At 39.1% G+C, this 12619-nt stretch overlaps 1 protein-coding gene across 4 annotated transcripts in view; it reads right to left on the bottom strand.

The window, feature by feature from the left end:
- MAP3K20 (mitogen-activated protein kinase kinase kinase 20) overlaps positions 1-12619 on the bottom strand; it is a 187532-nt gene that overhangs the window by 35787 nt on the left and 139126 nt on the right. For 3 of the 4 annotated variants that reach the window (XM_039239185.1, XM_039239187.1, XM_039239186.1), the window contains exons 11-12: positions 12377-12512; positions 421-465 (exon numbers count right to left, since the gene is read on the bottom strand). In XM_039239185.1, the coding sequence (XP_039095116.1) occupies positions 421-465; positions 12377-12512 (181 nt within the window). Of the gene's footprint in view, positions 1-420; positions 466-3256; positions 8741-12376; positions 12513-12619 lie in introns of those variants that run through there. The other variant, XM_039239188.1, reaches the window with a different exon arrangement.

The raw sequence follows: 12619 nt of genomic DNA, 5'->3' as shown, positions 1-12619 counted from the left end.
CCCAGATCAGCGGAATCCCAGCCTAGAGCTGCCTTTACCAGATCTTTCTCCACTGTGGTTCCAGTCCATCCCTGGTATCTTAGGGAAATTTAAGATCAAACTTTTTTCACATTTGTTCATTGGGTATCCTGGATCACTCCTTTAACTTTGCCATTGGTATTCATTATAGTATTCTGGAATACCTTTCAGAGCAAATAGGGAGGTGGAATCCTCTTCTAAGATTTGAAGAGTTACTTGCTTTGCTCTTGAGGCCTTATTTTAAATCATGACTGCATTAAAAATAGAAAAACAAGGAATTTGTCAACTTCTCCTACTTAGACTTTCCTAAGGCCCAGACCCCTCCAGCTGCAGCTATAACTTATGGACAAATGTCTGAAATACCTGCCCTGGTCAAAGGAGGCGTTCACAGAAGCCACTTACCACGTCATCTTCCGTCCATGAGCCAATCTCAAAGGAAGGCAGCAGCTGCATGGGAAATATGAACGCAGTGAAAAACAAAAGTAATATCATCACTGTCTTTTTGGTTCATCCTTTGTCTCCCTATTTTAGCTTTTGGCCGCTGTTCTGGCTTGGTTTCTTCCTTGGCAGGGTAGGTTGAATGGCAAGCAGTTCTCCTGACCTCGAGAGCAATTTCTCAGTGCTCCAGGCATTTACCCACAGAAGCCACTCCCGGGCACCAGCTTCTCAGTAACAATTCACTGCACTTGGTGAGCTATTGCAGCAGGGGCTGTAGATCTTGAGATTGTCCTCTCTCGGTACTTGGCACACCAAGAGTGGACTTCCCTCCCACAACACGGCTTGACAGTTGAGGAGCTTCTGACATTTGCCAGATACCAGAGGCTCCCTTGGAATTCTCAGTCAGCATGAGGATCATTTGATTATTCATGAAAACTCTGCAGCAACCCTTTGGTAATCAGATGACCTGTATGCTGCTGCTATTGCTGCCATTTTTCAGATTTTTTTTTTTTTTTTTTTTTAAGTAATCTCTGTACCCAGCATGGGGCTCAAACACACAATCCCGAGATTAGGAATTGCCTGCTCTATGAACTGAGCCAGCCAGGCATCCCTATAGGCTGCTGCTTACAGGAGAATTTCTAAGTGGTTAGCCAAATGACTCCCTTGCCTTATATTTTTAAAAGCAAATATTAGGACCCATGGATGAAGGAGGACAAGTGAAACCGGAACTGTTGTCCCAAGAAACCCATGTGGCAGAGTTTGCTCTAATGAAAACAACTAACCTCTCTCCTGTTCGGGCGTACACATGAAGGACCTTGCAGAAGGACTTGGGCCTGCCATCTTTTTCCAAGCCAGAGAGCTACTTGCTTCAATATATGTCCACAGCCATAGACTAAGTGATAAATGGCTACATAATTTGAAGAAAAATTGTGAGTCCTGTGTCTTGAATTAGAGTTTGCCATAGCCATTAGCTGTAACTAACTTAACTTGCCGGGATGGTTAGATCCGTCATAAGGCGTGGGTGTATGGGCACGTATGGGCAAAGTGTCTTTCAACCTTTGTTACATATAATATTTTTCTGATGAATGAATTGCATAAAAAAAGTTGAATTTGGTTGCTTTTACTATTAGAGTAAAAATCAGTTTTTTAGAAATTAGAGTTTCTAATCTGCAAATATTTTGAACTCACATGCTCAAAACACTATTAGGAAAGGTATGCTCCTCCCTTTAAGGAACTTTCAGTTTAATTGGGGGTGAAACAGATATGGATTATAGATGAAGGAGTTCAAGGTTACCTTCATGTTGGTGTACTCAGTGCCTAGCAGAGTGCCTGGCATACAATACTTGGTAAATTTTTATTGAACCATTTTGTTGAATGAATCCAACTGCCAGGTGCATTTACTAAAATGCCAAATCCTCTGATACAGGACTCCATGAGTGCGGGTATACCTGGAAAAGGGAGGGCTGCATAGACTGAGATGGGGACAGAAGGCATGGTGGCTTGAGCTGGGTACTACAGGGAACAGGAACAGAGATGTGATTCTAGTTGAGAAGAAGGAAGGTCAAACACTGGCACTAGTGTTGGGGACAGGAAGGAAGGAGGGCATGGCCCGTGTGCCGCACTGGATGCAGCGTGTGTATGTTGGAGGATAAAGGGGAAACGCTTAACATCTTTGCTTAAAATGCTTAAATTCTCTCTGGCGATGGTTAAAAATCTCGAGGGAGCCAAGCAGATTACGTAAGTTACAATATATTTGAATGTTTTAATATTCTAGCTAAGTTTGAATATTCTAGCTAAGTTGTAAGGGCATAAGTCACTAGTGGTGTGTAGCTACTCCACTACCCCCACGTGCCCCAGTTCCCAGGATTGCCCCTCTTCTCCCCTGAAACACTGGATACATGTCGGAATCATCACATGCACTCACCTGCTTCAGTAATGCAGAAAGGAAAATGACTTGAGGAAGAAAATCTAAAACTGAATTTGATCAAAGAAAATACAGGACATCTTATTTCTTCTCAGGGCAGCTGAATACAGCTGCAGAAACATGTCATTCCCTTTCCCCATCACGGAAACAAATGTGAAATAAGGAACTTTTTTGATGACTTCAAGGGACAACAGACTGAGTTTACAGAACTCTCTCCCTGCATCAGGGCTGGCCTCTATAGGGAGTGGTGGGGGGATATGCGGAGTTTCAATTTTTATACAATTCCCAAATGTCGTGCTAAACAAAATTGTTAAGGATTTCTTGAATAACGGTTGTAAATGAAACAACTAATCAAAACCCATTATATTTGGTTTTCAGGTCAAAAGGAGAGGGGAAGAGTTCTCTCGCCCTCCTAGAGTGGCTCATCAAGAGGACGCCAAGGGAAAGGCACAGATTCAGTGTGATAATCACTCCAGCAGGATTCTTGCACAAGGCTTGCCGAGATCAGTGATAGGAAAGCTGGAGCCAGATGCTGCTTCAAGACGGTTTGAATTTGCCAAGATGGGGGTAAGAGTTAATGATCTCCAGCCATATAGTGGTTTACCATTTCCTTTATGCTTTCTGTACCTTCTTAGCATGGCAGTGTATCTGCTATAGCGTGAGTTCTAAGCCTTTCGTTATTTGGGGGATAAAAAAAAAAATCCCCATCGTGACTGACTGCCCCATCACTTTACAGATTCATTATTTCCACTCAACTGATTTCAGGAGAGAAAAGCTCACATTCATGTGCATGCGTGTGACGGTGATTCCTTCCGAGGATGTTGGGAATCCCATCTAACAAAGATCTGGTATACACAGCAACACATAACAAAGGGATTTACTGTCAAAACGTTTATTGCAAAATGGAGTCTTAAAACAAAGAAAAAAGCAAAGAAAAGTTCACATCAAAATGAAATGTATGACACCAACTTGGATCTGAATACATTGTGGACTTGTGCTGGAATATCAAATTCCAACTATGAAATCAGTAACTGAGTAGTCTTACCACACACGAGTGAAATGTAATCTTCCATACAAACATTATACAAGATATTTGGCATAGGATTTGCTCAGAATAACATTGCAACAGAATCGTTGAGAAAAAGGTTTTGTTAAAAAAAAAAAAGTGATAATGCCATCTATTCAAAGCTCACACTCAAAGAATATAAATATTTCCTATTATTTAGTACAAAATTTTTAAAAGTGCAAAAGCAATATGTGCAGTGTATTGTATCTGACGTTAAAAGATAAACTGTTCTGCACACAATATAAAATAATTAATGTAGGTGCTTGAAACGCTCGTTTTAAAGTCAGTAATCACATGCCAGAAAGCTCCTCATAGGCAAGAGCTTGCAACTAAATTGAAGCCTAAGGGAACATGGCTTGCCCTTCAGATTTCCTGGTACACACTCCTTTTTCATCACAGAAATGCTACAGCTATCAGGCTGGGCCACGATCAAAAGAACAGAACAGATTGTTCTTTATGGCAACGCTTAAAGTCTAAACAGGAAAACAGTCTTACTCAAAAGCAGCAAAAGGTGCCTGATTATAGAAAAATGATGCCCTCTCATATATGTGGTATAGTGAGAATGTGCTAGTTTTGAAAGGCTGCAACCAGTCTAGTGTGCCAAAAACCCAAAAAGTCTTGATATTTAACTCCAAATAGCTTTTACAATGGTCTTTCATGAAATTCTTCCTACTCCAGTGAAAACTCTGAAAAATAAAGGTATGTACATCATAGTGCCAGGAGAAGTCATTCTGGATCTCTTCCACATCTTACCTCTGATTCCTTGATTTTAATGGGAATCAATTTTGAATACCTCAGCTGGTGTTAAAATCTAACAGATTTGCTGCATGTTAAAAATCACTGGCTAAGCACTGGCCCTCAACATTTCCAGAGCATCCCGAACAAGTGTCCTTTGTGCCTTCAACTCTGCCCATTGGCTATTAATGTAAAATATTAAAATGTGGTTTTACTTAAAACACACACACACACACACACACACACAAGCCCTTTTAAATTAACCTGGCTGTTTTGCAGAACTGTAGCTTCCTCAGTAATGTTTTCCTTTTTTATTTACTTTGGAATTAGTGTAATAGAGTGACACCCGCCCCCACCCCAGGTAAATTCTGTTTTATAAAGTTTCCACCAGCATTCTTAAGGGGAAAGAAACCATCTCCACAAGTGGATTTAAGATAAGTGCTACAAACCTATAAAATGCAGATTGTATAGTAGTTGTAATTTTGAAAATGCATCTTTTGACTTGAGCAATTTTGTTGGGGGGAGAAAAGTTTGATACAGAACTCTAAAAGTGCCAGGTTTAACAAGTTTCTCAAAGGGCGAAGGGGCAGTGCTATTGGTGTATGGAATTCTTTATTGGGGGGGATGTGCCTCGCATGAAGGATGTTGCCATTTTTTGGCACTGGGCGTTAAATACACCTCAGTCACTGTGACAACCCAAAATATGCTCTAGCCCCATCAAACACCATTAGGTGCCCAGATGAGAATGGCTGGTAGAGAATCATCAAATTCTAGATGATCAACTTTACAAATACTGAGAAAGAGATGAAAAAGAGTAATTATATTTTCAGTTGTATGACTCTGAAAATTATTACAATTTAGAGTTTCAATTATCATGCTGAATCTTTACATTTCTTAGTGTTTCTTTAATAATTCTCTTTATAACTGTACACTTTTGTAGGTCAAGTAATTGGAAATAAACCCAACATCAATATTTTGCCATTTGAAAAACTGATCTGAAAAGTGAATTAGAAGCCGCACAATTAACATCATTAGAAGTTCTATGTAATGGAGAGTTCCTTTTAAACGTAATAAAATAAGAGGGTCTAAAGTCTTCTAAATAATCTTCACAGATAGAGTGAGACCACTTTAAAATTTTCTTTATATGATTCAGATTTTAGGGATGTTCAAAAAAGTGCCTACAAAAAAGGCTCTTATTTGGAACAGAAAGTAAAGTTACGCTGTATGATAATTACCTATAATAAAATACAGTTACAGGTGGAGAACAAGTTCATGCTTATCACCGAGGCTTTCATAGGTTCCACTGTTCCCTGGACACTGGCAAGGAAGAGGACCGTAGTGGAGAGATTAGAAATGTTTCCTAAGTAACGGGGTAAGCCCATGTCTGAGTAGAGTCCTATTACCTTTCTCTTTCTGCCCTATTTGGCCACTTCTATTAATGCGCCCAAACTTTATGTGTAATTATAATACATTTATATATAAATTAGGAAGAATTTCTAATTTTTTTTTCAGTTTCATTCTGTTTATCCTGCCCTCAATTTGTTGATGAGGATTCTTGAATGAGACGCAGGGTTTACATTCTTACACAAAGTGCACAGATCCCAAAATTAGCCTGCAGAGATTCCCTGATCAGCAAGGCCTTGTCCAACCACACCTGAAAATCCGCAACATGCCTCTCTCTGCGTCATCCTCTTTCCCTGCTCCGTTTCTCAGCATGCGCTTCTCAAGCGTTTACGTACCCTAGAACCCATTTGTTTTGTTTACTGTCAGGATCTCTGCTCGCTAGCAGGTGCGCTGCATGAGCACAGGGTCTCCCTCTCGCTGGTCCCTAGAATAGTCCCTGGCCAGAGAAGGGGCTCAATGAGTGTGGAATGAATGACTTTATCTTGCCCTAGAAAGACGTGCAAGAGGCTTTTAAACTACTTCCTCCTCGGCTCTCTCCTTCAGGTTGCTGGACTACAGTGCCCTCAGGGCATGCTGGGAAGTCACAAGTTGAAAAACACTCCTCTGCTTGGTTCCCAGATGTTCAGCTTGAGGGGCTCAGCTCGAGTCAAGGAGTGCTGCTCTGTGTCTGAGCACAGACAGACACCTGTTTAGGTTTGTGCCTGCTTGCTGCCAGCACTGTGTAGCAGTGCGCGTGCGTCTGTGAATGTCTGCGTGGACAGAAGGTGTACCTGACTGGCTATGCAGGGAACCCATCTTCCAAGGGGAAGGCTTTACCTATTCTTTGTTCTTCCTTAGTCTGTGGATGGTAGCAGGGCCTGCAGATGCCTCAGGTATGTAGTCTTCAAAGAACATCAGGCTCAATTTGTTTATATAGTTTATGTTCTAAGAATGTTCTCTTCATCTTTCCTGGAAAGCTATTTAACTTTCATCTCCTACTACTGAACCAGTATTACTTGAAGTTGATAGTTTAGTTTTCCAGGTTACCGTAACCATTTATTTATTCACTGGCATAATTAAGAGTTGCTAAAGTTAACTGACCACGGGCCTGGTTCTGTGTTAAGTGCTTTGCATGTATTATTTCATTTAATCTTTAAATTAGTCCTTTGAAGTGTGGGTACGGTTATCATTCCCATGGCAAAAATAAGCAGACAGACACACAGAGGTTAAATAATTTTTAACAGATTACAGAGCAGTTTTGAATCATAAGTAGACTACAGATCCTTCTCTTTATCGCCATGGTATATAGACTGTTCTACATTTCACATCCAGTACATTTTAATAGTTATTTTTCTCCAAATAAAGCTGGCACAGTGTACTGATCATTTTGTGACATTTTTCAGCTGTTAATGGGGATTAAAAGCCTGTCATGTTTCAAATTTCCAGAGGCTTTTCCTGATTGAGTATACTTGGAAATGGTATTAGATAATATCCATGACGTTATCTCTTCTTAAATTCACCCTTAAAAGAACTACCAAAACAGGCTGAAAAAAGTTTTTGTTCTTTTGCCTTTTTTGTATATATAGGACTCCAAATGCTTGGTAGTTTGTTTTTTCAAATAGTGTTTTCTAGTTTTATAGCTTTGACAAACGTGATTAACATTCCGAGAGTATCCCTCTGGTGAACTAAGTTTTCAGACAGCACCTACATTCACTTCCGTTTATCACCAGTGGCTGAATCCAGGTTAAAAAAACAAAACGCACACTCCCTGGGAGGCCGGATTCGATATATATATATAAAAAGGACCCATCATCCTCCACACCTGTCTCAGTAAAATTTATCTTTGCTTTTCCTTTTACAATAGTTAATCCCCTCTTTAAAACATCTCTACATGTATTTAGAACGCAGGGTTCTCAGGCCCCTCTGGAAAACAAACATGCATATGCCCTTCCTGGCAGCGCAGAGCGGGTCCGTATCAGCACTTGAGCAGCCCTGCCTGTAAGTTTCCCTTTAAGACCATATCCTTCTTTTATAAAACTACACCTCAGATGACAGTGTGCTGTTCCAGGGCTAGCACAGGTATGAAAGCCTGCAGCATCTGCTGTTGGTTTCAAATTAGAGTGTTTCTTCTTCTAGTGCGCTATTAAGAATGTCTCTCAGGTTTTACTGTGAGTAGTTGTGCTATTAAGTGTTGAAAATTCTTCGCGTTTAGGTATTTCTGAAGTATTTGTGATAGCCGCCTTTCATCTCAATTTTTGTATTGTTGGATTTTGTAGTCACTCTCAATTATTTCTGACAGGACTGTGTATTGCCAGAAGAAAAAGAAATGTAGTGTGTTACAAGAAAATCAGTGTCAAAGAATTAGGAGTTAAGAGGGCTTTTTCAAAATGTAAGTTTTCTTAAGCAATTAAATAAATGAAGTCAAATCAAAGTATAAAGTATTTGCTTAAAAAAAAAAAAAAAAAAAGCCAGAATGTAATTAGTTGTGAAAAATACTGTATTGTATAAAAGAGTCACAAATTTCTATAATCAGGCACCATATTTGCTGACTCATTAAATATACCTTTCTGGCTTAACCCTACCCCCCACCCCCATCCCCCAACCTCATTTTTCTGTAAGCAGGGAAAAAAAAGTAAAATCATTACAGAAATGACTGTTATAGAAATGTGATTGGCCTAAAAATTCCGTGCTTAGTTTTCTACCTCCTTACTGGTTTTCATACAGACTGAGTAGCAAGTTTCTTTTGTTTTGCCGAACATTTTTCAATTTTCTTACTTTGCTTTCTGCTTTCATTCACTATTATTATCCATGTCATTATCCTCCTCATCACCTTCATCATCGTCATCATCATCGTCACCTTCTGACAAGTCAAAATCACTGAACCCCAGGGCCATGTTGACCTTCTTCCCCTTTCTCTTAGATGTGGTTTTGGAAGAATTCTGCTTGGCTTGCATGTTTATCTGCATCCCAGAATGCAGCACAGCTCCTGCTTTGTTCATTGAGAAGATATCCCCAAAGCCCATCAGCATCATGGCCTGCAGACTTTGGTTCATGCCATGGCCCTCCCCGTTACTTGCTGCTGTGATCTGACATGACATCTCTGCACTGTTTGACTCCTCTGTCTTAGATTCAAAGTAAGACTCCTCAGACATTCTTGCAGCAAGAGGCAAGAGAAGCTATCATGAGGGAAGAAAGGACAGAAGTAAAAAGAGAAATTAGGACCAATTTAAATAAAGGAAACAGCACAAAATTAGTCGGTGCTGCACAGAAGGTCAATGATCAGTGAAATAAACGAATATAGAGAATTCTGTAAAAATTTATTTAATGGCAGGTTTGGCTCCAGCATGTTTGCCATAATTTATAAATGACAGAGTAAATCACAACCAAAAGTTCGCAAAGCACCACGGCAGGCCAGATTTCAAATGGGGAGCAAGTTGCAAGTTTTAAGCCCTCATTTCACTTAAAACAAAATAGTTTTTAGGATTTCTCTTAATTTTTCCCAATTTCACTTTCACACAGAAATGTTAACTATTAAATTAAAAAAGAAATTAAGTAGAAATTAAATCTCAACTGAAAAATAAAGGAACCTTGTGCCAAAGGATAAAGTTTAGAGGAAGTGTGAAGACAGTTCAGTAGTCAATACCCTTCTACGGAAATCTGGGCCATTAATCTCCTTTCTATCTAGATTACCATCTGACTCTAACTTAAAAAGGAGTCTAGAATTCACTAGTTTCCATTTATTACAACCAGCTAGAACCTAGTTATTCGACTTCTGAAATAATTCACTAGTGAACCAATTCTAGATCTGTCTGTAATACTTAAGTGGTAAGGATATAAATACGTACCAAAATTGGGAGCAAATTACTATTAATTTAGACTGTTACCTTTTGCTCTATTCTCTAAGTGCCCTTCTTTTAGCAGAACTCTTTTTTTTTTTTTCCCTAGGAATTCCCCCTCTTACAGTGGTACAGACATCTATTTTTTTTTACCTTACATCATGATTTTCAAAAAAATGCTGGTCATATTCATTACAGGAGTAGAACTGTCAGGATCTGAAAAGTGTTACTGCCTCTTCTTTTGAGAAATAAGCAAATTAAGGCTTAATATTTTTGATGTTGTTCAAATATGGGTAAGTTTATGATAAACAATGTACAAATAACATGGGATGACCTTTACATCCTGGGTGTAAAGATGGTCTTTAGGGCCAGTTTCGTAATTTTTAAAGTGAAGTTGGAGTTGAGGTTCTTTGTTTTAAAGTTTTATTTTTTTAAGTAATCTCTACACCTCACATGGGGCTCAAACTCACAACCCTGAGATCAAGAATCTACTGACTGAGCCAACAAGACGCCCCCTGGAGTTGGGCTTTTAAAAAATTTCTTACTCTATTAGGAAAAGATTTCCAGAGTAACTTGTTAGCTCAATAAGAACTTCAAATGCTTCAGCTAAAAAGTTCCAGTTTATATAGAAGAAAAAAAAAACTGCATTAGATCCTTTAACACTGGAAACAGGATATTATTTTCCTTGCAGCCAAACTTTGCAGCTTCTCAAATTTGTTTTCAATTAGATTATCAGTTAGATTATTAGATAATCAGTTAGATTATCTTAGAGAGCTTTGTCCTCACATTAAGTTCTCAACAGATGACTCTCTTATAAATAAGCTTTGATGTTTAAGAAAAATCAATTTTTTACATCAAGCTACATCAATAATTAAAAAATAAACTGTTATTTCTGTATGGGAGAATTCATCTTCCCCAAATGTTTTGATTTCAAGAAAGAAAATGGTACCTCTTCTTGAAGTGAATCCATTAATACTATTTTTTATGAGGTTACATAAATGCTAAACTTTTATAATTAAGATGAGGCTGCAGACAGAAAACCTAAACTTCCAGCCACTTTCTTTTAAAAAGGTTTATTTCATCTTTCTCTCAGAAACCTCATTTAAAGTCAACTAGAAACTGATGTGAGGATAAAAGACACCTACTTAGAAAATACGTGAGCACAAACTTTCTTTCCTTCAGAAATAGGAGCTCTAAGCAGAAGAGACATTAAAAGCACGTACTGTAAGAAAGAAAACTTAGCCCTTATAGGTTAAAAAAAAAAAAGGGGGGGGTGGACGAAACTCTCTGAGATCATGCTTCATGCTGTCCATTGTTAGATGGTAGCCTTCAGAGCAGTTCTTTACAGAAAGTTTTCGGGAGTTAAAACGCAAGCATTCAACCTACTGAGCACTCCTACTGTTTCATTATTTATTACACAACTATGTTACTAATAGCAATGATGTGTGCAAGGCAGCCCATGATCTCTTAGCAAAACTAATGCCGATAAACCAAAGAAAGCTTCTAAAGCATACTGTAATAGGTAGTTTAAAGTTTTTTCTTTCAGTGCTACATTTAGAAAGAGTCAAGCCATGCAGTGCTTTGTAGCTTAAGATTTCAATGTACTTAAAAAAACAAAAATCATCCCCTCCCCCCGCCCAGCCTTCAGAAGACAGCCATGCTCCTGCCTATCCTCACCTCTGGGAGAAGCCGTGCTCCCAGCAGACCCTTAGGGTAATGCTTTCTGAGTCTCCCTCTTAGTGCCAATTCAACAAGACTCCACTTCCTTCTTGAGAACCAAAGTTAAATTCACCGAACTTACGAAATGTAGTACGTTTTTAATGCCCTATGGCAGTCTTCTGTATAGTATTCCAGTTCTTAGTTTGGAAATCGGTGGATGGCCAAAGTCATTTTGGAAAAAGTTAAATCTGATAATAAATATTTAACTTCACTGTATTTCCCTTTTTTGGATATCAGGTTGCTTTTCCACATAAACTGGAAAAGGAGGCAAACTATTCTTTAGACACTGGAAAATATTTTGCAACTGGGCACTGGCTGCTTAATGGAGATTAAGGCTTTAAAAAATAGGAAAGCTTTCTGAAGATCACCAAGTGAAGGGCATTTAAGTATTTTTTGGGGTACAATTACTGCAGCAACTATAGAAATGAATTTAAAATATGTAAGCTTACCTTTAATCTTACCATTACTTATGTTTTTAAAGTGGACAAATATTACCTATTAAGAACCCAAAAAAAGCCAGTAATCTACTAAATTCCTGAAATGATAAATCACTCAAAATAGGGAAGAATCCTGAAGTTTGATTAGACTTTAGTATGTCATGTCAACATATAACCATAAGCTAAATACATAAATAGTGAAATCCTCATGAAGAATTTTATCTTCCCTAAGTAAAAGGCTTGGAAAAAAACCAAGGTAGTTCTTAAGTGTAGGAAATAGCAGAGACTTGTCCCAAGGGACGTCTTTTTTTCAGTCTTTTGCTGCAATGATTGTAACACTAAATCGAGTGAGGAATACTAATGCTGGGTACTGACATGTCACCAAGTTCATTTTCTTTTAGAAGGAAAACTTGGTTAAGTCCCCCCACATCGAGACTCTTGGACAGCAAGCTGCCGCCGCCTTGCGCTTATTAATTACTGATGGGCTCTATGGAGTTAATCAGCCTTTAGGCACATGTTCTGGGGAATCTAACAGATGGTGCAAAAATACACTGCATTTTATTTTTGTAATTCTAATATACAAACACGCTGACAGAATAACAGTTCTTAGAGAAAGGGCCAGAAATAGGCTAAGCTTTTCTTTTAAATTTCTGGCATTTTGTTAACTAAAATGAGAACCGGAGCGCTACTTGAGTGTAAACGCGGGCCCTCCACCGTGCAGGCATTAGGCAGGAAGTGAGGAGGTGGCAGCGGGGGAGGGGAGGGCCGCCATGCTGCCCCTTCTAAGTGGGGGGCTGAGTCACCCACTGGGAGCACTCACCGGGGTGTTGGACTGCTCCGTCAGCTTTTGCTCCCACATCCTCAGACGTCTTTCCCGTTCTTTGAGCTCTTGCTCTTTACAGCTGAGGTCCCGTTCTAGTTTCTTCAGCCTCTCAAGAGTTGCCTCAATTTCGCACCTGCACAGGTATGACTGATTTCAGTCTCAACTTTTGCTCAAGAGTCATGAAATGCTTAGTGGTCTATCAGAATGCTTAATAAAAGTAAAAGGGCAGGGCACCTGGGT

Source organism: Hyaena hyaena, unplaced genomic scaffold (genome assembly GCF_003009895.1).
Source record: "Hyaena hyaena isolate Hyena2069 unplaced genomic scaffold, ASM300989v1 scaffold_154, whole genome shotgun sequence".
Lineage (NCBI taxonomy): Eukaryota > Metazoa > Chordata > Mammalia > Carnivora > Hyaenidae > Hyaena > Hyaena hyaena.
Note: the sequence above shows the minus strand (reverse complement) of the source record. Positions and strands in the feature narration are given on the sequence as shown.